This window comes from Puma concolor, chromosome D1, assembly GCF_028749965.1.
Source record: "Puma concolor isolate L17-30 chromosome D1, mPumCon1.1.hap2, whole genome shotgun sequence".
Taxonomy (NCBI): domain Eukaryota; kingdom Metazoa; phylum Chordata; class Mammalia; order Carnivora; family Felidae; genus Puma; species Puma concolor.
In genome coordinates, this window is record NC_141676.1 from 89915031 (window position 1) to 89942464 (window position 27434).

General features: G+C 43.7%; 1 protein-coding gene across 4 annotated transcripts in view; it reads right to left on the reverse strand.

Moving 5' to 3' along the window:
- APLP2 (amyloid beta precursor like protein 2) overlaps positions 1-27434 on the reverse strand; it is an 86754-nt gene that overhangs the window by 10603 nt on the left and 48717 nt on the right. For 2 of the 4 annotated variants that reach the window (XM_086678663.1, XM_086678662.1), the window contains exons 2-12: positions 26707-26880; positions 25716-25839; positions 14018-14130; positions 12362-12558; positions 11756-11964; positions 10226-10393; positions 7102-7232; positions 5660-5734; positions 4293-4451; positions 3102-3230; positions 435-534 (exon numbers count right to left, since the gene is read on the reverse strand). In XM_086678663.1, coding sequence (XP_086534789.1) covers positions 435-534; positions 3102-3230; positions 4293-4451; positions 5660-5734; positions 7102-7232; positions 10226-10393; positions 11756-11964; positions 12362-12558; positions 14018-14130; positions 25716-25839; positions 26707-26880 — 1579 coding nt within the window. The remainder of the gene's footprint in view (positions 1-434; positions 535-3101; positions 3231-4292; positions 4452-5659; positions 5735-7101; positions 7233-10225; positions 10394-11755; positions 11965-12361; positions 12559-14017; positions 14131-25715; positions 25840-26706; positions 26881-27434) is intronic. The other 2 variants (XM_086678665.1, XM_086678664.1) reach the window with 1 other exon arrangement.

A 27434-nucleotide genomic window follows, 5' to 3' on the forward strand; every position in this document is an offset into this window, starting at 1 on the left:
CTACACCATTTTCCCTCTGTGACACACAGTAGACACAATAAATATTTGCCAAACAAACAAACAAACAAACAAACAAAAAAAAGAAGACCAGAAGAGAGAGAGGAAATGAGAATGTGTGTAAAATAGGTGCCTTGAAATGCATCAGCAATTAAGGGGGAAAGGGCAACAGGAAACTCCCCGGTCCCTTGCAATTTCACACCCTCAATTTTTCTTCCGGTAACAGAGTAAAGGTTAAGAAACTCAAGGCTCTGTGGCTCACTGCCAGTACATCTGTCCCCAGGTTACTCCTTGACCTTGCTTGCCACGTAAGCCCCAGTGAATTCCAGACCTAAACCCTGGAGTGCTAATGCCTAGCTTCCTGGCCCTTGTACCGCTGCCACCCTTGAGTCTTGGCCAAAGTCCCTCACAGACCTCAGTACAAACGCAGCACCCACCGATTTCCTCTTGGATTTCTTGGGCTACATAAGGTACTTTGTAGAGCAGTGAGAGGCTTTGGTTCCTTCTTTCTTCAATCACATGGAGATGTGTCATCACCTGGAAGTATAGTATGGTGGAGAGACCTCGTTACCAACAGAGCCAGGCCAAGACAAAGCTTGCAGACAGGACACATGCACACACTTCCGCAAAGATCAGCGGAAAAAGTATATTCTCTGCAGAGTCCAGCAAAGCAGCCAGACAGAGGAAATCCATTAATCCCCATCCTTATTTACTGACCATTGAAGTCTAACAGTCCCCCCTTATCTGTGGGTGGTACATTCCAAGACCTCCAATGGACGCTTGAAACTGCAGACCGTGCTGAGCCCCCTGTATACTGGGGTTTTTTTCCCTGTATGACAAAGCTCGACTTATAAATTAGGCATAGGTAAGAGATTAACCATAACATAATAAAGTGGAACAATTATAATAAAGGTTATTTAATGGGGTCTCTGTTTCTCAAAATACCTTCTTATACTGTATTCACCCTTCTTCTTGTGATAATGTGAGATGATAAAATGCCCACGTGAAGCAAGATGAGTGACGTAGCACTGTGACATAAAGGTAGGCTACTACTGACCTCCTGATGATACATCAGGAGGATCATTCACTTCCGGGCCACGGCGGACCGCAGAGAGCAAAGCCTCCGATCATGGGGGACTGCTGTATAGGAGTATGTGCAGACTGTGTGTAATACCCCTTGGCAATCTGAGAATTTATCCAGAGAGTGTTCTGAGTTAAAAACAAAATTTGAAACCTTTCACTAGGCAGTTATTCATTTGATTTTTACATGAGGAACTTACTAACTGTAGTAATTGAGCTTAAAAGAAACCTAATTTTTTATTTTTTTAACGTTTATTCATTTTAGGGGTGCCTGGGTGGCTCAGCCGGTTGAGTGTCTGACTTCAGCTCAGGTCATGATCTCGCGGCTCGTGAGTTCAAGCCCCGCATCAGGCTGTGCTGACGGCTCAGAGCCTGGAGCCTGCTTCGGATTCTGTGTCCCTCTCTCTCTCTCTCTAAAATGAATAAACGTTAAAATTTCTTTATAAAAAAAAAAATTTTTTTTAATGTTTATTTATTATTGAGAGACAGATGCTCAACCGACTGAGCCACCCAGGTGCCCCAAAAGAACCTAATTTGTACAATGCGAGATACTCGGTAAGGTTTTGCTGAGTGAAAGAGGGAAAGAGTCCATTTTTACCACCAGTCAGATTAGACGGGGTAAAAAAAGGAATGAAATCACTGGCTAAAAGCAGACTGGCACAGAGAGGGGGCCATTCACGGATTTTGCTTAGTGAAGTAATTGCTTGAAATGATTATCATGGTGAATAACAGAACTAGTTCATTCATATTTAACTAAATTAGTTATTCCTTCAAAACTTTACATTGAGGTATAAATAAACCTGACTTTAAGGAGTGATAAAGACTATCTACCATCCCTGTTCCACGGTTCACTACCTTTTCTGAATGCAACAATTCCAGATTGTTCATACTTTTTAAAAAGGAAAAAAAAGCCATCAAAACTGGTCATTTACTTGTGAAGGTTTTGGGGTGGAAATGAAAGGTGATGTGGGCTAACGTCCACCCCAAGGCCACAGTGAGGCATGTCAGGACCGGTATGCCTGTCTGGTTACACTGGCACTTACCATGCTCGTCCTAAAGAGGGTGCTCTAAGCCAATGGATTAATTATGTGGGCTTGAAGCCATGTAACATGGCCAAACAAAAAAAAAATTAAATGGAAAGATGCTTTTATTGTAGATTGATGTCTCTCTGACCTTTAAAAGCAGGGATGAAAGTAATTTAATTTTGTATTTGCCATTCTTTCAATCAAGTAAATTGACGGGAAAGCACCAGAGTAATAAGTGCCTGAGAGAAAAAATGCAAATGGAAACTGAAAATGCACCACCCACAGTCTTGGCGTGTGTGGACATTGTCATATTTCAGATGAATTAAGGAGCCATTTGACTGAGGACGGTTCCTATGCCCACAGGAGAACAAGAACCACAGGGGGGCAGGGTACTGGACATCAGTGTCCTCACGGTGAGCTGTTGAGCTCACATAAGGGGTAAGAACACCACCACACTCACATCCCAGACCAAATGCGCACATTACAATAGGCTGAACATATTCAGCAGCCAAGCTTCACTGGAACTAAGGGCTTAGAGCACAGAGCGAATATCACACAGGACAGCTGGGGTTTCCCCCCCGAGGTCTGCAAGGGAGAGAGTTCCACTTCCTGGGCCATCTGGTGTGGCACTATGATCTTGCTGGCACACAACTCATTCCCTAGTTGTTAATTTAATACACTGATCAAGGTCTCTCCTTTCCTTCTAGTCTCACTATATAAAAATGGCTGTTTTTCTGTAAAATACTACATGATAGTCTAGTTTTTCCACTAAACTTTCAGAAACTCTTTAAGGAGAAAGGACTTAATAGAACAAAGTATGGAAAAGAGATCTTAGAAACTGTATTTTTGCAAAAACCACCTCTTGTAATCTAATAATGTCTTCGGAAACCATTTATCACTTTCCAAGCACAGCTATCAGTGTTGCCCAACCAACCGTCGAAGCGGCTTCTCCCCGCTAGAGACACTCTCCTGCGGCAATTTCGACTGTGTCTAGTGTACCTGGGATTTCATCTGGGCTGCCTTCTCTGGGTCAACAGCCAACACATGCTGGTAGTGACGGATGGTATGCAGACGGTCTTTGTTCTCAGCACGGACGTAACGCCGCAAGGCCTGGAGGACGCGATGAGGCTGCAAGAGAGAACAGCAGTTTGAATATCCAGGCACTACAGAACTGAAAACAGGCAGGAAAGGCTTAAAAAACTCACCTAAGAATGTAAAAGCCAGCCGGGCACCAAGAAGGAAAGCTGTGCTTTTTAAAGCTTTTAAGCTTCTCAAGTAAGAAGAAACTACCTTTCTACACAATGTACCAAAATCTAAGTTCCAAAGTTATGTTGGCTCCTTAAGGAACAGTATTTTCCAGAATCTCTAGCCCTCTCAATCTGTCCTCTTTCCTAAGCTCAGTGTCCGACACCTTAAATTGCAAGGTAGGCAGTCCCTGTGTCACCCAGAAAAGACTCTGCTTGCTCACCTAAGAAGGATACCAATACCATTCTTTCCAGTATTTCCGTCCCCCAAAAGCAAGGTAGGTTAGAGCGAAGGGATAAAGAAGCACGAGACCACCAGCACCAGGGGCTTTGATAGAAGTCCCTTTACCCTTTTCTTCATAATCTTATTACAACAGCGTGTTCAAAAGGCAAGTTTTTATTCTTTGAAAGTAAAGCTACTATAAGGGGCGCCTGGGTGGTTCAGTCGGTTAAGCATCCGACTTTGGCTCAGGTCATGATCTTGTGGTTTGGGTTTGAGCCCCACATCGGGCTCTGTGCTGACAGCTCAGAGCCTGGAGCCTGCTTCGGATTCTGTGTCTCCCTCTCTCTCTGCCCGTCCCCCACTCACAATCTGTCTTTCTCTCTCTCTCTCAAAAATAAACATTAAAAAAGCTACTATAAAAATTCAATAATTAACTACCAACCCATATCCTCAGATTATGCTTTTCCAGGGTAAGACACTTCTGTATCACTGGTGGCATATGCAAGCATAAAGTGTAATGCTAAGGTGACGTAAGAACATACTAGAAGATGACACCTTTTTTCCCCTCTTCTCTCCTTACCTGTCTTCCCTTGCCAGAACTCGTCATAAAAATGTAATATTTTTGTTGACCCGTGTCAGGTCATCATACATGTTCTACACATACGCTGCTTTAGAGGAGGTGACCTCGAGAATACCGTTCTCTGGGCTCTGCACACCACTCACCCGTGGTGGGTCGGACTGCAAGGCAGCCAGGTAATTCTCCAGAGCCATGCGGCGGCGGTCATTCAGCATAGCTTCCACCCGAGCCAGGTGGGTTTCCACCAGCTGCTGCTTCTCGCTGGCTGCTTCCTTCTCTAGGGCTTTAACCATAGCTTGGAAGTGCTAAACCAAGAAGGCAGGAACAACGTGAAATTCATGGTACCTGGAGGAAGTCTAAGCAAACAGCGATACCCCAGGACTATGCCTCCTCGCCTAGAGCCTGTGTAAGCCAGTAACAGGTCCAGAAGAGTTAAGCAAGGGTAAGACAGACGTAAATATACTCTGATTGTTGTCAGGAAAATTACTTCCTAATCTAATGAGAGCATGTTAAATCTGAGGGGCAGTGGACTTCTTAGCACTTTTGCTCCTGAAATCACTAGTGTGGCAAGCCCCTATGCAGGGTTTCTCAACATGCCCTGTGCAAGAAGGAATGCTGCCCTTTCCACATTGTGGCAAAGGCACCCCAGATCCGAATCCTGAGACACAGATCAACAGGAACTATATTTTGAAATATATCCCAGTAATGCGGTAGGTTATGCTGAGTCATTCACACTGATGTCCTGAAGGGCAAGTTGTCTGTGGAAAACCTGGCCAGGCTGAAAGGTAAAGTTTAAGGCTGTGGAACTAAATTTTAAATTTCCCTGCACAGGATGCATTGGCTGCATAGAAATTAACTCTTAGATTTTCTAGATGATTGCTAAGAAAGAAAAGGTGTTCCAACAGAGTGTTAACCTCCTGAGAAGATTTCAGTTCATCATAAACACAAACTGATTTAAATGCAATCAGCTTTATGAAACCCAAACCAGTCTTATAAATTGCAATCCCTGTTCCTAGCAACACACTGTTCTATTGGGGAGGGTGGGGGGGGGGGGGGTGGGTGCTGCTGCTGATTCTAATGTTACATTCTTGCAAAGCCCGAGATGAACTGGCATCACTGTTTTATTGTCTGACTTTGACTTTTCAAGAAGTCTGTAAATAAATAAATAAATAAATAAATAAATAAAATTCAATACTGCTGAAAAATAAGTCACAGCCTAAGAATGAAGATGAATTGAGGATTTTTGCCAGGAGAGCAGAATTAACAAACACAGCCAGCTACAGTTTGCTTCCTGGCATGAATTAGGTACACTGGTTGGTCTGCTTTCCTTCTACCATTGGTGATCAATTCTAAAGAAAGCTAGTTGGGGGTGGGGGGGGTGGGGAGGGGGAAGGCAGTTAAAACTTCCTGTAAGATAAGCTCTCAACTAAGCGAAAGGTGTCAAACGGTAATTTCCTGGGAATGTGGCTCTGACTGGACTTCAGAGGTTATGTCCCTGGAAAACACATATTACCTGAATGAGAGTCTGCCTCTCTGCTTTCGGGAGGTTCTTGGCCTGAAGCTCAGCCTCTTCCCATTCTTTCTTTACCTAGAAAAAGGTCAAAGCCAGTATCACCAGAGAGTCATCTCTAAAACAATCCCCCCATTTTCTAACAATACCGCCAGGCCCTGAAATCTAATGTAGGAAACTGTGCAAAAGGAAATCGCCTCATGTGACCCCTCACAAGCTCATGGCAGTTTTAGCTCCTTCACAGAATTACTGTCTCAGAAGGTCCTGCACTCCAACCATCAGCAAACAGAGCCTCAATTCCATGACCTCCCCATTCTATAACCCCGGGCAAGTTATTTAAAAGTCTCTGTGCCTTGGGGCGCCTGGGTGGCTCAGTCAGCTGGGCTTCCGACTTTGGCCCAGGTCATGATCTTGCTGGCCCCAAGTTCTAGCCCCACATCAGGCTCTGTGCTGCCAGCTCACAGCCTGGACCCTGTTTCAGATTCTGTGTCTCCCTTTCTCTCTCTGCTCCTCTCACACTCTGTCTCTCTCTCTCTCAAAAAATAAACGTTAAAAAGATTTTTTTTTAAAAAGTCTCTGTGCCTTAGTCTCCTCACACACATAAAAAAGGGGGTGGGGGGGCGCATTTAAATACCTACTTCTCTGAACTGTTTGGATAAAATAGAGTCAACAAACATTTCCAAAAGTACAAGCCTGGCACATGGTAATGTATGAGATTTTAGGTGGTATTCAGACCTAAGAAATTCTTTTCAATTTTCTTTCAGTCTTTCTCAGTAACTAGGAGAAAGCTGCACTGTGGTGCTCATGTTGCTCTAACACTTGTAACTTTTTTAAGAAAGCATCCCGAGGGGTGCCTGGCTGGCTCAGTCAGTGGAGCGTGTGACTCTTGATCTCGAGGTTGTAAATTCAAGCCCCACACCGGGTGTAGAGGTTACTTAAAAATAAAATCTTAAAAAAAAAAAGAAAGAGAAAAGAAAGCATCTCGAGACTCAGAGCCTTCAGCAGACAACAGTATCTAAGCTAGAATATACTAATACAGGTTTGCTTTCATCTAATATATTTTTACATTTACCTAGTTCTAAATGGCAAATGATACTAGCCTTCTGTTTACAACAATGATATAAATTTTCCCTCCACAGAAGAAAAATTTTTTTAAAGCCAGTTAATAGCAAAGAAAAATAACAAGAACATAATGGTTACAGGAAGTACTCCGCAGTCTGAACCCAATAAGCACTCAGAGGCTAATTATATTATCATGGAGATGGAGGTGGGGCAGAGGGGAGGGGCTAGTCACACCCAGAAGGTAGACCTGCTTATACTCTCACACTTCACCTGTCCTAACACAGAGTGACAATCTAGGAGGGCGGTGACCCTTCTCTTCCACTATGAAAACCCTACTACCCAGTGCCGAACACCTGTAACAGAAGGGGAGTGCCAAGGTTTACCCTGTCCATTCGGTTGCGGTGCCGTATTTCCAGCTGCTCCTTAGCCTTCTGGAAGCGGGCATGTTCGTTATCGTCTGCAGAGGTCTCGAAATACACATCAACATCATTGGTTGGCAGAGGAGTTGGAGGAACTGGAACAAAACAAGAGGGGGTTCCCTTTGGGGGCCAGGCCCAACATTGAAAGTGCACTGTGCCCTAGGAAAGAAATCAAACCCAGGACCTGCAGAACAGACTAGTTTATCTCGCACCACGCTCACGGTACAAGGTGCTCCTGTCTGCCAAGACTCCACTTGGTTAGAGCGCACTGCTCCCCTTTCCTTCTGTGACATTCAGCCACCAGGCCAGTCCGTGCCCCCTTGGTGTCCTTGGCATCTACTTAAGGCTTCAGGGGAAGAAAAGGAAATCACTTCTACATCTTCCCTCAGTTCCTGAAATCTTAGAACCTAAAAACGAATTACTTATTGCTGTCACTGATCACTTCTGGCCAGAGACAAGGGCAGACATCAGGCCTGCAAAGGCAACTTCCACAAAAGCTCCATTTTGAAAGAAACTTTAGTGCTGCATGCTCTTTGCATGTAGACTGGGTAGGCAAAGTCCAAACTGCTCTAGCTATAATTTTTTTAGTTTTCCATATGACTGAACAAGTCTTAGCCCTTCATATCAAGGATGAGGGACAACATTAAGTTGCTGTATTTGACAAGGATTCACCACAGAGTGTGAAGACACGCTGGGCTTGCTGGCCTTCCCAGGCCTTCACCCACTAGAGGGGAAACCCATTAGAATACCCTTTCCTCACTGCTCCTCAAGCAGAAGGTCTTAGTGACCCCAGGCAAGTGGTTATCTGCACAGGGAGCTTAACCCCACAAAGGAAAGGTCCTCTTTACCTGCTCAATCCCTAAAGAAATCCCTATGAAAAACTCTTATTAGCCCAGTTCACTCCCAATTTCCCAAGCCAGGGAGGACGGATAGAAAACTTACTTGTACAATTTGCTGTATCATAATATTAGAGCTCATGGACAGCAAATACCAAACCCAACAAATTTCAGTTCAGAGAGAAAGAAGTTCACCTAATTTCCAGAACTGCATAACTGTAATACGACACTAAAACAACTAAGACAACTGTAGACCTGTCACTACAAATCAGCCAGCCACTCCAAAGTTCTTCCGTCAAGGCATTTTTACTTAGCTCTAAACCTAAAAGCTATAACTAAAATCTTGTCAAGAATATTTGGCTCTTACATAAGCTAAAGAGGATCACCACAGCCAATTTTCAGATTAACTAAATTAGAATATACAGCTTCACAAACCACATTCCCCGATACTCAAAAGTTCAGCTGAGAGAATTTCAAAGCACTGAAGTCCATCAGTGCCAATGAGCACGTTGCCATCAGCAACGCACATCTGCAGCTTAAAGGCTTGTGTGTTGGAGACAGTCTTTGGTTCGTATCACTGGGCTAGGTAAAGATTATACAAAACCCAAGCTGCCTCCACCCCCGGGAAGAAAAAGGTAAAGGCATTGCAGCCCAAGAGGTCTGGCTCTGAAGATGCGAGGGCACCCACCCTTCTGTCCCTATGAAAACTGGCTCACAAAACCAGCACATCCGCCCACCTCAGACCCCTTCAGAGGGGAGCACAAACTTGGCCGGTGGCACAGTGATACTTCTGGGCTCTCAGAACACTCAAGCCGGGGACCCCACAAGTACATGACACAATTTCTCTGTGGCAAGTCCTCCTAACTACACGCATCAGGAAACTACAATTTTGCAGACTGGAAAACCACTAACGCTCTGGAGAAGTGCCACCCCACAGCACCTTACGGCACTATCTATCTGACCCTTTACGGGAACAACTACCTCCCATATTCAGTGAGATCTTTAATGACCCCTGGTTCCTCAGGCTTCACCCCCAAATAATGTCTTGTTGCCCCTAATTTTAAGTAATTTTATAAAATAGGAAATACCACAATAATTTCTGTCTCCACATCTTTCCTGAATAAAAGTTTCTGCCATCAAAGTTCCCTCAGGACTCATTCTGTTTCCACATTTTCAATGATTTCTAATAAAAACAGTCTCTCCACAGAGCAGCAGCTGGAGTGGAGGTGCTAAAGCACACCATATAATACTAAGATTTAAAAATCTTTTGGGCAGGGGAGGAAAAAGGAACAGGGAGGTATTTGAATGAAAATCCACCAGAACCGACAGCCAAAAATCGTAAGAGCAAATACCAGGAACGACCAGCAATTCATTATTCTAACGAGTTCCAGAATCAGAACCAAGAAATGAGTGCCCAGCCTGAGGATCTTCCAAACCCATGGGCTAGCACTGCAAGATAAGAGAAAGAGGGTCTTAGAAAGGAAGGGGGGTAACCACGGAGAAAAGCAAAGCTTCTCCTACCCATGTCTAAGTAAACCCAACTCAGCTGAACCACTGAATTTCCTCCGTGACCAAAGGACACACGAACTAAAATTCTTTCACTTCCTAAAGCTCTGCATGATCCAACATTGCCAAACTATCGGAAAAACAGTTACCACCACTCAGCTGCAGAACTCTCCCCACAGAACGCAGATAGCAAGAGATTTCAGGACTCCGGACTCCCAGGAGTATTCCTGGTGTCCCTCGTGTGAAGAGCAGTGTCCCCCTCAGCCAACATGCACCATGGGGGTGGGCGACAGGGTAGCTCAAGGACAAGAATGGGAGGAAAGAACGGAAACAAGAATGTGCAGAACTCATGGCTGATCTGCTAACCCCTGTGCCTTTCAACTAGACACAGCCAAGGGTAAGGCTGCTGTCCCAAGCAACACAGAAGCCCTCCAGGGGCCCACAGACACAAGGAAGGAAAAGAAAGAACAGGCCCCTGGGCTCTCTGCTGTGCCAGGGAGGGGACACGCCGCCACCACCACCACCAGACCCACGGTGAGCACGGACGTACAAAACTGGGCTCACGACTGCCAACAGGAAAGCAGAGCCTAGGTCTAGAAAGCACAGAGATGAGGGGAAAACGACTGACAGCCAACACCTGAGTCGGCAAGGGAGCACGACACAGACGCGGTCACAGGGACGGCCGGGAGAGACAGAACGCCGGACAGGACAGAGCCGCTGCACGAAGCCAGCGTGCCGGGACTTACTCATCGCTTTACACACAGCCATACAATAATCCTCAGACTCAAAATTGTTCCTGTTGCCTCCGCAGCCGCCATATATAAAGCGCACGCACTTTCCCTTGGAGAGGTCGAAGTACCAACGAGGCATCACGGCCCGGCAGGGCCCCGTCATCGCCTCCTGGGAGCAGACAGCTGTGTGAAAACGGTCAGAGCGTCAGCGGGACAGAGGCAGCAGCTTTGATCACACTGCTACGGGTGGGAGGAGGACAGGACAGGCCAGGCCACATGCTCAACGACCCGCTGAATGTCAGCGGAGGCCAAGACTGGGCGGACCCCAAGCGCCCTGGTGGACCATCTCACCGACTCAAGCCTGGCCTTCCTGAGGACGTAGTCGTTTTTCTGTCCTGACTGTAGTAAAGACACTTAGGAACTGAAAACAGTGTTTTTCACACTGTCTTGAGTCTAGACTGACGGAGAGGAATTCTGTGTCTCACAGCTCTGTGAGCCTTCCACTTCTGAGATATTTGCCTGATTTGTTGATTGTCGTATCAAGGATCAAAGGAGACCAATGGGGGTGAAGAGGCTGTTTTACTGGTGATAACTATAGGAAATGCTACGTAAGTGCCTGGATTGCACACATGTACATTTTCACTTTCTTCAGGATGACTCAGAAACTTCTAGACTGTCGGGGTGCCTGGGTGGCTCAGTTGTTTAAGCATCCAACTTCAGCTTAGGTCATGATCTCGCGGTCCGTGAGGTCGAGCCCCGCGTCGGGCTCTGTGTTGACAGCTCAGAGCCTGGAGCCTGCTTTGGATTGTGTGTCTCCCTCTCTCTCTGTCCCTCCCCCACTCATGCTTTGTCTCTCTCTCTCTCTTTCTCTCTCAAAAATAAATAAATGTTAAAAACAAACAAACAAACATCTAGACTGTTAAGTATTTCCCCTACAGGGAGTCCCAAATAATTCTTCAGATCTTAAATGGCATCAGATAGACACTCTCCAGGAGGCTGCATGTAAATGGCTCTAGATGGTCTTTTTTTTTTTTTTTTTGAAATGACAGGATGAAAAAACTGCTGGGCCTGATTCCTCACCAGTAGGTCATTAAAGGCATCTTTCTGGTGGACCAACAGGGCAGCATACGGATGGGAACACACACTCAAGAAAAGAACCAAGGAAGTTAATTTCATCGTAGAAGGTCAGGGCTTTAGAAGTACTGAGGAGGGGGCTCCCCTTGGGGAGAGAATGTTGCAGGCTCCATGTGGAAGAATCCTGCCCAAGTATGAACCATGTATCTTCTCCCTTATCCTCTGGGTCCCTGTTCTCTAGTTCAGTCCTTATAATGCCAACAACAGTTTCTGATTCAATCCTGGGTCCCCCCCTGACCGTGTCAGCAGCCTGGCCACCGAGCGCTAAGATGGCACCACCAGCGGGCTGGAGAGCAGATTTCACACCAGCGTCCAGGAGTGCCGCCTCTCCCTCTGTGACTTACCTGTGATGAATGCAGTCCAAAATTGTAAGCAAATAATTACCAGATGGATTTTAATACATCAGGTTACCTTTAACGTCGTGAGTAATCTCCTTTTCTGAAACCGTCCCGTCACTGCTGGGTTCGGTAGGGTTCTCTTCGTTGTAGTCATCGCCTTTAAAGGTGTCGTAGTAGTAATCACGGTCTTCCACCACCTCCTCCCCTTCTTCCTCATCCCCGTCATCCTCATCCACAGCTGCTTCTGTGAAGTCCTCCAAATCTGCTTCGGTAGGAAATTCACTAAAGGTCACAACAGAAAAGGAAGGTTAAGACCAATTCCTGTGTGCAAAGCACAACAATGATTCTCTTCCCTATGCTGAAACACAAAAACAGAGACAGGAAATAAGCTCAACTCACGTTTAGCTGTGCCACTACAGCCCTCAGCCCAGCTACAGCTGGGGAGGAGGAGGGGAGGAGTAAGTGGGCAGGCACTGCATTAGCCTGCAGAAAATACCGCGGCCACAGAATAGGAAGCCGAGAGCCACCGGCAGTCCTTCAATCAGCTAGGGCGACAATGAAAGGCCAGCTGGCTCAATGCCAACATGAACGAGGGAATGCCCACTTTATCCAGAAGGGAGGGACCGGCAGCCCACCACCACCAGCAAAACAATCGCACAGGTGTAGAAGAAGAATTTACCTTTTGTAAATATCATAGTCTTCCTCTTCATCCTCTTCCTCTTCTTCCTCCTCATCCTCCTCCTCTTCTTTTGACACAGTCGATTCAACAGTCTTTGTCTGAGGGCAGCACACATATTCAGTGCCATGAAACTGGTCTACCCCACACGGCAGCAGCATGCCATAGCGATATAAGGTCATCCCCTCAGTCAGACAGGCCTAAAAGAAACCCACAGATCCAACATCAGAACATTAACAAATTTGGTCAAATAGTCCCGCATCACTAGCTTCATCCAAAAGAAACCTCTATCGGCGCCTGGGTGGCTCAGTTAGTTGAGTGTCCAGCTTCAGCTCAGGTCATGATCTTGCTGTCCGTGGGCTCAAGCCCCGCGTCAGGCTCTGTGCTGACAGCTGGGAGCCCGGAGCCTGCTTTGGATTCTGTGTCTCCCTCTGTCTCTGACCCTCCCCTGTTCATGTTCTGTCTCAAAAATAAAAATATTATAAAAAATAATAATAAAAAAACAAAAGAAACCCCTATCAAATCACTATGTAAAGCATTCTCTCACAGACACACAAATTTTCTGTCAACAAGTTGTGATGCTATTATTTTAAGAAGATTTACAAATTTTGCTTAACTTGCAATGGAGAATCATCATCCGGGCCAGAAACAACAAAAGCCCACAGTTAGAAAAAAATTAAGGAAAAGGGAGCTCTTCTAGTACTTATCAATGCTGGCTAAAGGCGGTCAGTGATAATTTACATTCCTCACTGTGAGGGCATTGTGTCAGAATCTGACCAAAGAAACTGACTAGAGATCCAACTTAACCACAGAAGACAAGTATAAGAAAGGGTACTTTTCCTCACTGGAAAAATGAAATGGCATCCAATCCTATGAGGATACATGTCAAGACATAGATTTTCTAGAATTGGCTATTTCTACCCTAAGGCCCTAAGGCTTGGGATGGCCTCCTTGGAAATCCCACGGACAGCATCCTTGCTTAACAATCTTTTCAACATCCTTAACTTTAGGAGCTGGATTGTCAACACTGTATTTCTCAATAAAAATATCCTCCCAAATATTTTTATTTAAAAAAATTTTTTTTTAATTTTAATGCTTATTTATTTTTGAGAGATAGAGACAGAGTGTGAGTGGGGGAGGTGCAGAGACAGAGGGAGACACAGAATCCAAAGCAGGCTCCAGGCTCTGAGCTGTCAGCAGGGGCTTGAACTCACGAACCACGAGATCATGACCTGAGCCGCAGACGCTTAACCGACTGAGCCACCCAGGCACCCCTAAAAAATTTTTTTTTAAGTTTGAGAGAGAGAGAGAGAGAGAGAGAGAGAGAGAGAGAGAGAGACAGTATGTGTGAGTGGGGGAGGGGCAGAGAGAGGGGGGAGAGAGAATCCCAAGCTGGCTCCACACTGTCCACGCAGAGCCTGAAGCGGGGCTTGAACTCATGAACCATGAGATCATGATCTGAGCCAAAACCAAAAGTCAAAGGCTTAACCATCTGAGCCACCCAGGTGCCCCCAAATATTTTAAACTTAGAAGATACAAGTAATTGCAAACTTTGAAGAGGGAAAATAAAAGCAATTTGAAATCATGAGGAGGTTTGGAAGAAAATGTTTCTTTCTTTCTCTCTTAACAAGGAAAACAACACATGATCCATTCTTTTACCTCTTTAACTACAGTGTGCCAATGCTGGTGATTCTCGCACACCTCCATCCGCTCTTTGTGGAAAAACTGGCACTTTTCTGGAACGAGTAGAACATCACTTACGAATTCACCCACTGGAAAAGAGAAAGCATTGTTATAAGCAAATCTGATCATGATTTGAGGTAGAAAGGACCCTCGCTGCAGATCAGGGCAGCTACACAGTCAGGTGTGAACAAGAGCAGTCTCTAATTTATGTAAGTTGATGTGCCTCTCTCATCTTCAAAGGTCAGCTGCATGTTACAGCTCCAGGTAAAGCAGCTACAAGAGCTCAACATCCTGCTCAGGTCATGATGCCTGGGACTTTCCTCACTCTTCCTGGACTCCAATCCCTTACAGTCCAGTTGCAGGGCTATCAGAATACAGGAGGGGTGGAACAGGAATAGGAATTCCCCCCCACCCCCCGATTCCATGATCTCAAATGCACACAGATACTCCCCACCACCTTTGAGTGCACATTAATTAATATTCCTAGCCTCCTACATCCCTATTTCTGCCCACATTATTTCTAACAACAATATCCCCAAGAAACTAAGACCAGGTGTTCCTTTGAAGTACAGACGAATCTTACTTTGGTCCTTTTGTGTACCTAAAAACATGTAGCTCTAAGACAAAGCACCACTGATTTAGGGAAGACTCATCGATAGAAGGGAATGGGTGCCTTTGCAATCCAAAACTCTGGCAGACACTACTTTAAGCGGGTGACCAGCTTAACATCACCAACAGTGACAAGCTGATATATGTGATGTCCTAAGAAGAAAATCTCACTGGGGCACCTGGGTGGCTCAGTCGGTGGAGTGTCCAACTCTTGACTTTGGCTCAGGTCGTTGTCTCACGGTTCTTGTGTTTGAGCCCCACATCGCACTGACAGCGCATACATACCCTGCTTGGGATTCTTGGTCTCCCCCCCTTCTCTGCCCTTCCCCTGCTCACGTTCTCTCTCTCTCTCTCTCAAAAATAAACAAACATTAAAAAAAGAAGAAAATATCACTACACAGTCTTTCTGCCAAAAATATGTTATTTGAATCTAATCATGATAAAACAGTAAGACAAATTCAAATTCAGGGATATATTTAAACAAATGGCCTAAACTAAAAAAATACCATTGTTGTGAAAGATTTAAAAAAAAAAGTTGATTGGGGAACTGTTGCAGACCAAATGTAATAGTTCAATCCTTTTTAAAGGAAAGCTATAAAGGACACTATTTGGATAGTTAGAGAGAAATTGCCCAAAATGTGATTACTGTATCATAGTTATGTTAGAGAATGTCCTTGCTCTTAGGAGAAACAAGCTGAATATTTAGAAGTAAATTTTCACAATGTCCCAACTTACTTTCAAAGGGTGTAATAACAACAATAAAAGATACGTAAGATGCACACACACACACAGAGTGAGAGAAGACAAAATCAGAGAACCCAGGTAAAGAGTACAGAAGTATTCACAGTTACATTTTTTTTCTATAGGTCTAAAACTTTTCAAAAGTAAAAAGCTGTGAGGAAAATATACATAGTTGTTTAAAAAACAGATGATCTTTTAGAAAGACACACTGAAATATTTACAGGAAAAAAAAATATTATCTGTGATGTGTTTCCAAATAATCAAGAGTAGGTGGGTGGGATTGTCCACAGACAATGTAAATGTGGCTCATAAACTAATGATTGCTGCATAGCTGGCCAATGGGTACATAAGGGTTAACAGTATTATTTTTCTCTTTTGGACATGTTTGTACATTCTATAATAAAAAGTTAAAAATTCATGTATTTCTGGGGCGCCTGGCTGGCTTAGTCAGTAGAGCATGTGATGACTCTTGATTTCAAGGTCGTGAGTTCAAGCCCCACGTGGGGAATAGAGCTAAAATTAAAAAAAAAAAATTCATATATCACGGGAGCATCACCCAGAGATTCTGATTCAGTAGGTCTAAGGTAGGATTCAGTAATTTTCATTGAATAAGCATTCCAGGAGATTCTGATGCATCACCAATATGCTCCATACAGGGTCTAAGTGGAGGAAAACAAAGAGAGGGAGAGAGGTGTGTGCTTAGTTCAGGAAGAGATGTAGTAAGTGGGGGCAAGGGAAAGGAAGCAGGCAGGCTAACCTCTGAGATTCTCTTTTCTTTTTTTAAAGAAGGAAGCATAGAATATGAGAGTAATCTGGCCTGAGAAAGGTCGTAGGGCTTTGACCTTAATGCAAAGTCTGTGTAGACCCCCCCCCCCCCCCAGGCTCATCATCATGGCCTGGTCCTCCAGGACCCCTCAGCCTCGGGCCTCAGTCTGTGGGCACTATACAAGTCAATCCTTCCGTGACCCATGTGACAAGCTAAAGGAGTCCTTAATCTACTTTAAGGGGGAAGATGTGCTGTGACATTACGCTGGGGCAGTAAAAACAGCCTCCCCACTTCAGAACTTTACACAGGGTAGTGACGTTTCACACCACTATTAGTACAGGGAATTTGGAAGCCAATTTCCTCATGCAGGAACACAAAGTAAGTTACACATAGTGTTGCCTTGAGGCCCTAAAGGCTCTAGGGAGGTAGAACATGTACACTTTTTCAATCAACTAGACACAATGCTTAAAAAATCCAAAATCCTCATGATAAATGAGGATGTGCCTCTACTAGAAGAAACAATCCTGATATTCAACCAAGTAGAAATTACTTAAACCCTGACACCCAACCACCAACTCATATTGTATTAATGTGATTATGCTGTATTGACTAGGCAATTTTATACTTAGTTTATGACAAAAAGCAACAAACGAGTGTATTAACGAACAGTGTGTATAGGGTTAAATGTCAGGGTTCTATTTCAGCACCATCATTATCAGCAGAATGGTTTTAGGCATAAAGAAGGTTAACTTACTTATTAACCTTTCTGTGCCTCGATTTCTTTATCCTGTGTGATGATAAATGACATAATAGAATACAACATCTGAAAAGCTTAGAGCTGATTCTGGTACACAGTAAACACTAAGCAGTATGTAAGTGTGCTATTTCTAATTACTGATGGTAATGTTGGTAAGTCTTGAGCTGAGTAACTAGTTTTATACAAAGCAAACTATATATACAACCACAGTTATCATACAGAAATCTACAATTTGTTAAAACATCAATTTTATGTTTACAATTGCAACATCAGAAAAACATTTAAAACAGCAATTTTAGAGGCACCTAGGTGGCTCAGTCAATTAAGGGCCCAACTCTTGATTTGGCTCAGGGCATGATCTCACAGTTCATGGGTTCAAGCCCCATGTCCGGCTCTGTGCTGAGAGCGTGCAGTCTGCCTGGGACTCTCTCTCGCTCTCTCTTCTCTCTTTCCCCCTGCCCCTTATCCTCAGCTCGTGCTCTTTCTCTCTCTCAAAATAAGTATTTTTTTTTAAACCCAGCAATTTTATTACTATATATCTAGTCTACAGAGGTAATAAACAAACCGGGTTTTTAAAAAATACAGTGGGGGGCACCCGGGTGGCTCAGTAGGTTGAGCATCAACCTTTGTCATGATCTCATGGTTCGTAGGCCTGAGCCCCACATCAGGCCCACTGCTGTCGGCCTGTCAGCACAAAGCCCACTTTGGATCCTCTGTCCCTCTCTCTCTGCCCCTCCCCCGCTGGCACTCCCCTAAAAATAAATATTTTAAAACTCAATAAAAAAACAGTGGAAAAAATACTAACAGAAATAAACATACAGTGGAATACTATATATTGAGTTAAAATGAATGAAATCTACTTGTATCACACATTAGATACACCCCAAAATGATGTAAAGTAAAAGCAAGTTGTAAAAGTGATGTCAGGTACAGAATGATACCATTTATGTAAGCTTAAAAACACAAAAACAAATGGTTTATAGAAACATCTGTATACAGCAAAAGTATAAAAACATGCGTGAGACAGAGGGAAGCCGGGGATGGGTGGGTGGGTGAAACAGGGGATGGGGATTAACAGCACACTCATCATGATGAGCACTGAGTCAGGTACAGAAGTGCTGAGTCACTACACTGTACACCTGAAACCAATATAACATTGCATGTTAACTACACTGGAATTAAAATTTAAAAATTAATGAGAAAGAAAAGTAGCTACTGAAACTTGGGTTCTTTCCCCCAAAAACAAAAAAACATGCGTGAGAATAATACATGCCAACAAGTGGGTAGTGGCTACCTTGAGAACAAGGGAGGGAGGGAGGGAGGGCAAGAGGGAGGAAAAGGGAAGAAAGGATGGGGCTTTGAAACATTTACTCCCTCTATGACAAAATAAGGTGCGGATGAAGCAGACCTGGCAAGCTGTTGAAGAACTTAAATCAGGATGATGAGTACTGAGTCACCATCATATTTTACCTTTTCAGTATCCTTCAAATGCTGTATTTCAGAAAGAAGTTTAAAATCAAAACTTTTAAAATGTCAGTAATTCAATAATTAACTCCATGCTACACAGTAAAATTAAATGCTACCAACCCTTAGCTATCCCATGATTGACTCGATCTCTCTGACCTCTGAAAACCAGAAGAGAATTACCACCACTGAAATTGGATCAGGAACTAAAATGTAAAAATAAAATAAAACAAAAGAATACTCTTTAACAACTGCAATTCCAACAACACACTCTAAGGAAATAATTAAGCAAGTAAAACAAAGATATTCATTGCTGTGTTGCTAATATCAAACACTGAAACCAACCTAGATGCCCATCAATCAGGAATTAAATGATGGTAGTTACATACAATGGAATACCATCAGGTCACAGGAAATATAGTTTACGTTTATATTTAACATGGGAAAACTTCCATAGTGGTTAAATAATTTTAAAAAGAAAGAAAGAAAGAAACATACTCCATATCCCTAACCTTCCTCCTTCACCCTGGTTAACTCCTTAAGGCTAAGTCTATACAAATATAGGCAAAGAACCATACAGATATGTTGATATATCTCCCTAAGAACAGCAAATAGATGTTTAAATCTAAATATTAAAAAAAAAAATTCAAAAACAAGGCAGCATATGTAGTATGACCTCTTTTAGGAAGAAAAAAATGCATTTAAAAATACACATATTACTGTATGTGTCCAAAGAAAAAAGTCTTGTCTATATACACCAAAATGTTAATCATGGTGTAGAAACTGGAAATTATTTTTGCTTCCCCCACGGTCTTTTATTGAAAAATAAACTTATTAAGCATGTAAACTAAAGAGGAACACATTTCAATCCCAACATTTGTTTTCTGGCATTTTCACTATTACTTTTTTTTTGCCTTTGCTACATTTATCAGAAGCTTCTAAGAAAAAAAAAAAAAACTGACTTAGGCAGATCAATATTACTGTTGTATAGACGAACACTGAAAATGGTTTGGTCTCAGTTTAGAATTTTACCGAAGTTTGTTAACAATCTTCAATTTAGTCAGTTAGGTTGTAATAGATAATGGCCACAATTTCGCAAGTTACGGGACACAGAAGGTTATAGAGTTTTCGCTATTTAAAAAGCTGAGGAATGAATATGGCAATTTAACAAAACCTAAACCTACAGGATTTCGCTTAAGCTGCATTTATGATCTATCTCCAACCCCCATCCATTCCCTAGGATTCTGTTTCTTTTCCATATCACGCCCATCCATCAAGGCCATGATAGCCATCAGGTTTTAGAGCTCTTCCAGAGTTACTAAAATTGCTTTTAAAAATAACAAAGGTTGTTATTCCCCACTTGGGGAAGCCCTCAGCAGCACCAACACTCACAGTTTTTAAAAACCTACTGCGAAAGTACTCTACAGCTATGAACAGCTGGAAGACCGTTTCAGTTATGGGGCTCATGGAAGCGGTAACCAGGTGGGAGAAGATAGCCTTCTGTCATGAGAGGGAGCCCAGAGAATCAACCTAACCACCCACTGCAATTTCCCGTGAGGTATAGCAGCCATCCCTAGATGTCCCTGAGGTCAATAGGGCTCTGGTATTAAAGACCCAAGATAATTCTTGCAAGCGAAAACACACAAGGGTCCATGCTGGGAACAGGGCAAACGTGAATTCAAAGGTAGAAGCTGCCTTGCAAACAGACACCTTTAATGGGCAAGTGAGAGACCACGGTGCACCGTTGCTGAAGATGGCCCCAAAGCCTCTGAGAATGAGAACTGTCTTTGGCAGTGCTCACATCACAGTAACGCTCTGTCCAGATCTCCATCCAAAAATAACCCAAAACAAAAACAGTCACGGGCTTACAAAGCCCTCTTCTTTTGGTGTAGAAGCCAGCCTACAGATAAATGTCAGAGATGACTAACGCCTTCCCCCAAAATACCAGCAGTTTCACTTCTTCACACATCACCAACTCTGTCCTACTTGGAACATCCTACCTACGTACCTACCTACCTACCTACCCACCCACCTAAAGTGTTAGAGATAAACAGGAGTCGATTAGTAGTAACCTATAATATAAGGTCATTTTGAAGAGAGAGAAGACTGAACTGACACAGCAGGTTCAAAGTCACACTGATGGGTGGTTAAGCATCAGAAGAGGGCAGAGCTGAGTGACACGAACACAGACGTGGGTGGGCAGTGCGACACCAGGTGATGCAACCACTACTTAGCAACCTGAATTCATTCTCAAACTGCTTTCCAAGCATGGTAATCAGGACACATCCCTCTTCCCTCAACCGAGCAAAAACAATGACAGACAAAACTGGTGCCTGAGGACACAGGTAAGGACACTGGAATATTCAAGCCAATTCACACAGGCAACCCAACCACTATAGACAAATCCTGTTCCCAGTTTCCATTTCCACACCTTTTGGTCTATCTACCTACGATTTAGGTTTACTAGGCAGTACTATGTTGTTTTTCTTTTCTTAAGTAAGCTCTGTGCCCACTGTGGGGCTTGAGCCCACAACTCTGAGGTCAACAGTTGCATGCTCCACTGATGGAGCCGACCAGGAGCCCCATTAGGCAATATTATCTTAAAGGGGGGTCCTAGGGCTGAGGCTAACCATACTACTACATCACTTTACTCCAACATGTGGTATTCATCTTAACACGTACAAAGGCAGCTACTGTGGTTACTTCTGGTGAATAAAATGCACAGAACTCTTACTTTTAACTGTGTCCATTTTTAGTACAGTTTGTACGTTAAAAGAATTGTGTGTGGTTGTATAACTCACTGAATATACTATAAATCATTAAACTGTATACTTTTAAATGGGTGAATTACACAGAGTATGAATTATATCTCAACAAGCTCGTTCAAAAAAAAATAAAAAAAAGTATGGGCACTTGGGGTGGCTCAGTCAGTTAAGCATCCAGCTCTTGGTTTCAACTCAGGTTATGCTCTCCCAGTTTGTGTGATAAGCCCCAAGTTGGGCTTCATGCTGACAGTGCACAGCCTGCTTGGGATTCTCTGTCTCTCTCCCTCTCAAATAAATAAACTTTAAAGGCTTAAAAAGTTAAACTTAAATTACAAAAGCAGAGGTTGGGGCACCTGAGTGACACAACTGCTTGAGCGTCTGACTCTTGATTTTGGCTCAGGTCATGATCTTAGGGTCAAGGGATCAGGCCCCGTGTTGAGCTCTGCACTCAGCATGAAGCCTGTCTGAGATTTTCTCTCTTCCTCTTCCCATTTGCTCCTCTCTCCCACTCTCTCTTTCTCCCTCTCTAAAATAAAAAAAATTTAGGGGCGCCTGGGTGGCTCAGTCGGTTGAGCGTCTGACTTCGTTCAGCTCAGGTCATGATCTCGCGGTAAGTTTGAGCCCCACGTCGGGCTCTGTGCTGACAGCTCCGAGCCTGGAGCCTGCTTCAGATTCTGTGTCTCCCTCTCTCTCTCTGCCCCTCCCCCACTCATACTCTGTCTCTCTCTCTCTGTCAAAAATAAACATTACAAAAATTTAAATAAATTTAAAAAGTGGAGACTGATCATTTACAGAAGATACTGAGTAAGTAAATAAATATAGTGAGGATAATGGAACTGAAAGACATCAGTATGAGCTAATGTTTTTAATATATACATGTAGCTATAGAAATATATATTTATGTGTGCATGTACTCATATATACATGCATGTATTTTTTTAAGTTTTATTTATTTGAGAGAGATACAGACAGTGCAAGTGGGAGAAGGACGGGGTGGGCGTGGGGGAGGGAGAAAGAGAATACCAAGAAGACTTTGTGCTCAAACTGTGACCTGAGCCAAAACCAAGAGTCGGATGCTTAACTGACTGAACCACCTAGGCACCCCAACGTGTGTTTCCTGGCTCTGTCCGAGTGGGCCTAGAAGCAACAACATCCCAGACCAGTAAGTACACATAATGCCCAGACTTGGTTTCTAAACACCATTCTCCACTGAAAGAAACCAGGGCTTCCTGGAGAAATGGCAGATTCCAGGGGTAGAGTCAGGAAAACACAGGATCAGCCTAGAGCATCTTTTTGTCAAATCTGGACAAGTGCTTAAGGAAATAAGTGAATGCCAACACCATCTTAGCCAGGGGATAAACATTATCATGGGTAATGGAACTGACATCGTGCAACTCCTAATGTTATGCTGCAAGAAGAATATATCTACGGTAGTCCCCTCAAAAATGTAAATCAAAAGGTCATAAGACAAACCCGAATTGCAAGGCATTTCCACAAAGTAATTTGTACTCTTTAAAAAAGTCAAGGTCATGAAAGACGAGAAGAGACTAAATACAATGTGTGATCTTGAATCAGATCCCGGTATTATTGGAACAAAAGGTGAAAACTGAACAGGGTCTACAGATTAGATTTGGATCAATAATAGTTTCCCAATTTTGATGATGTGATCATATAGAAGAATGTCCTTGTTTCTAAAAAATCTATATTAAAGTACTAAGGGATAAAAAGACACCAACTTAAATGATTCAAAACACAAAAACTCAGTAATGGGGGGGACAAGGGTTGGGGGTACTATGGGAGTGAATAAGGTTAATTTTACCATATTAGTCAAATGGTACAGGTGGAAAATCTGAAATCTGAGGAAAGAGTGTACAGGAACTCTTTGTACTATTGTTCTAACCATTTTGTAAACTTGAAACTATTTTAAAACTACCTTTTTTTTTGTTTATTTTTTTGAGAGAAGCGGGGGGAGGGAGGGAGCATGGGTCAAGCAGGGTAGGGGCAGAGGGGGACAGAGGACGGAGGACCCAAAGTGGTCTCTGTGCGGACAGCAGACAGCCCGATGTGGGGCTTGAGCTGTGAGATCATGGCCCGAGCTGAAGTTAGACACTTACCCACCTGAGCGACCCAGGTGCCCCTAAATTATTTTTAATTTTAAAAGGCAAAAGCAACTCTAAAAGACTATCACCAAAATGCTTTCTAAGGAGTCTATGGAAGGGCACGTGGGTGGCTCAGTTGGTTAAGCATCTGACTCTTGATTTTGGCTCAGGTCATGATTTCACGGTTTTGTGGGTTTGAGCCCCACATTGGGCTCTGTGCTGGCAGCAGGAAGCCTGCTTGGGATTCTGTGTGTCCCTTGCTCTCTACCCCTCCCCGACTCATGCTCTCTTCCTCTCCCTTTCTCTCTCAAAAACAAACTTTTTTTTTTTTTTAAAGTGTATCCTATGTTCTAGACATTGTCACGGTACTGGAGGACAGAGAAGACTAAATAAAGCAGGGTCCGTGGTTTCACTGTGCTTACAGCGAAGTTGGAGAAAGATACAGAAACAGATCGTCACTGGATAGGGAGATAGATGCAATGGCAACATTGGGAGACTTTCAGAAATCTGGAGAGAAAACATAACCAGGAGGAAAAGATTTCTTTAAGGGAAGCAGCCCCTGAAATAAGTCTTGAAGGAAGAACCCCCCTAGCAGGGGAAGTAGAGGAAAGGCATCCCAACAATGAGACCTGGACAGTGGGTGCAGGAGCTGCAAGATGTCGATGTTGCTGGGTGGCTCACAGAGCAGACAACAGGGAAGGCCAAAGCAAGAGCCACATTATGGAGTTTTTACGCTAAGCAGGGCAGCTTAATGAAACCTTAGTTTTTATGTGAGGAAGAGCTACTACAGGCTTTGATGTGCGGGAAAGACAACTCAATCTTCATTTTAGGTCAGAGGGCAGCAGACCAGACAACAGAACTGAGAAGCACACGAGGCTGTTGTCCCAGTCCAGGTGGCAAAGGATGAAGGGCTGAACTAACGCAGCAGGAATCAGAAGGAAGAAAAGGATTATAAGCCAGATGTGTCCCAACTTTAAAGTAGCAGCACCCCGAGTGTCTCAGTAATATTTTCACAGCACTTCAAGGCCAAAAGAATACCCAAAGCTAGGTAGCTGGGTCCAACAACATAGTAAGTCCTCGTGTCCTAACCCCTTAGCGCATGCCGGACGCTGAACGACTCTTCCAATGTTACAATCGACTGGACACCGTCACCCTCATCTCTTCTTCCCAGGTTATTCTGCTGTGATGCTGGCTCTTTAACACAGGAACCCCTGAGACAACGCTCTATAAAGATAGGAGGTCACTGAAAGGAATGGACTGACAGGATGTTGATACTGTAAATACCTCCAGTTCATGGGATGTCTGAAAGAGGTCTCCTTTGAAAAACCAAAACTATCCCACAATGCTCCACACTGTGTGAGTCTGCTGCAACGCCCTGGGGTGCCTCAGTGCACAGTTTGGGAACCACAGACTGAAGCCGTATTGAAGGGGTAAGAATGAGGCTTGGAAAGCTGACTGGATGTAGGGAGATAAAGGTCTCTCAGGTCTCAACTCAGAGTTCTGGGTGAGGACTGGAGCCAGCAAGTCATAAAGACACGTAGCAAGGGGAAGACCAGGCTGCAAAGTCTTCAGGGGTAATGGTGCAAAAGGAAGAAACAAATGCAAGTACTGCCTACCTACTGACTACAAATATTCAAAACTACACTCTTGCTTCATTTAGTTCCAGGATTTGACAGGCAGTGAATGAAACCTCATACCCAGAGATCTCGGGGCCAAATGGATTGGAAGAACATCTCTCAGCTACACCACGCACAAGGCTTCCAAGGCCTCACCCCACTGCATGATGCTCCACTGTAAAGTAAATGGTGTCGAGCACCCGCAATGCCCCCCTTTCTCCCTACTGGATACTTGACAACAGTAATTGCTGCATAAACACGGTCATTAAGGTGCCAACTCCTCCTTTGGTTGATTTGGATACATGTGAGAATGTATCAACACCAACACAAGGTCAGAAACACCTGTACCAGTCACGGGCCCTTCAGAAAGGCAGGGGTGCATAGACAGCTAGGGGTCACGTCTCTCGGAGACTACCACAAGTCCGGCCTGCCTAGCAATACAGGATCTTAGGACCTTGCAAAATATGTACAGGGTGAAGTGAGAGGAACAGAAGACTCCATCCCTTGGGCTGTTCAGTACCACTCCTGCTATGATTATACAGCAGGAGTTTCAAGCACTCACTGCAAGGCAAAGCTGGGAGGCCCTGAGGGCAACACTCTCAGTGCCATGCAAAAGGCTCATCCTTAAAAGACTGAGAGTGCCCATGGTGGGGGAGGTAATAACCACCAAAGACAAGTCAACCATCAACACTAGAAGGCAATAAATATTCAAAAAAGAAGTCCCCCAATACATTCCTGTAGCCCTCAGCTTCTTAACAGATGTAGCTATTTCACTGTGAGGCCAGAGAAAATCAAATTTAAAAATAAGCAACCTCTACTTCCCAAGAAGCAACCACGATCATCTAAAGGACACTCACCAAGACACTTGAAAGGTATCACGATGTGACTCTTGCACTGCTTTTTGTCCCTCCGGCACCAATTGTCAACACTGACCGGCTCATTTGCTTCCATCACATTTGTGATCTGTAGCTCTGGATACATCTGCAAGGGAAAAGAAAACACACACAATAAATTGACTTTATCCATAATAAATGGACATTCATTTGCAAGTAAGGGTGTCTGCTACTCAGCGTCATCATTATCCTGTATAAATCTAAGCCTCCACTCGTGCTGCCCCTGGTTCTAACTGAAGAACTCAGCAAGTCAAAAGATACTGTAACTATTAGTTTTCTTTTGACAGGTAGATTTCTGATCACTTCTAATGCATTCTCTTTAAAAAAAAAAAAAAAAAGTCATCTTTTTTAAGGACATACAAAAGCAGCAAGCTTTCAAGCCCAAAATAAATCGATGAGGTATCAAGCCCATTTGTAGGATGCATGTAAAGAGCTAAGAAAAACATTTAAAGGGCAAGTCCATGGAAAGGTCTGTTGGTGAGATTATAGAGTAATGCTTCAATGCTGGCCCTCTGTGCTAGTCCTGGTAAGAAGTTAAAGCATCTCACAGCCCCTTCTAGGTCAAGTTCTGACTCAAGTCAGACCTGAGATTATCATTTACAATACTGGTGGCTTTCTATGAGCAAGTGGAGAGCACAAGATACACACATTTGACTTCACGTCCTCCCACACTGCAAGTGAGAAGCAAGAGAGCCGGGCTTTACTTGTACGGGACCTGCCCAGCTTCTGCACCGTTCCCTCCTCAAGGAACCAAGAGCTCACAGCGCACACAGGCAGAGCCTCTGACAAGCCTCAGTCGTGTCGTATATATTCAGAAAGAAAACGCCTGGTGTTCTGTCATTGGCAATGTGATCTTAGGTCAAAAAGCAGAATGACAGAGTATCTATTTCTAAGGTAAGCAGTTTCAAGCATGACCCAGAAAAGAGCAGTTTTCACATTCTGGCACCACTCTTACCTCCTGACAGTACTGAAGAACTTCTTCTTTTGTTCCAAAGCAGCTCTTGGTGCCTGTTGGGTCAGGTTCCCATTTCCCAGTCTGAATGTTCACATGCATATTTAACTTCCCACAAAACATTGCAATTTGAGGCTCGGCGACAGCAAATCCTGTTCCGGCGTTGGCTGCAAGAGCCTGCCAAAGGGGAAAACATCCAGGTTTACTCCAAAACAGCTGACACAAAGGTAGAGTCATCCCATGGTTTGTGACAGTAGAACTGATCTTTTAAAACTTCATTATTTACTATTTTTATCTTCATAAACAAAGCCTTTCCCCAGGAGTTAGGCCAGAAAAAACAATCATTGTTGGACTTACATGATCAAAGAAAAATGTCAATGGAAAAAAATCTAACCCTCACTCCCCATCTGAGTACTTCGGAACTTGGGAACCTATAATCCAGCTGAAGACTGCTCTAATAGAAGCACACGTCTCACTTTTCATCCCTTAACAGATTAAACCACTATAGTAAAGGCTAAAGTTCCAGTAATTCACTCACACAACAAAATTTTGTTGAGCAGCTACTATCTTGCAAAGCAACATGCTAAATGCCTAGGACACAAGAGTGAGCAAAAACTTATGGTCCCTGCTCTCATGGGGCTTACAGTTTAGTGCAAGAGTCCATATTCACACATACAAAAGTGTGATCACACTCCTAGATGTCGCACCAAGGGAAAGAACACAGTGCCAAA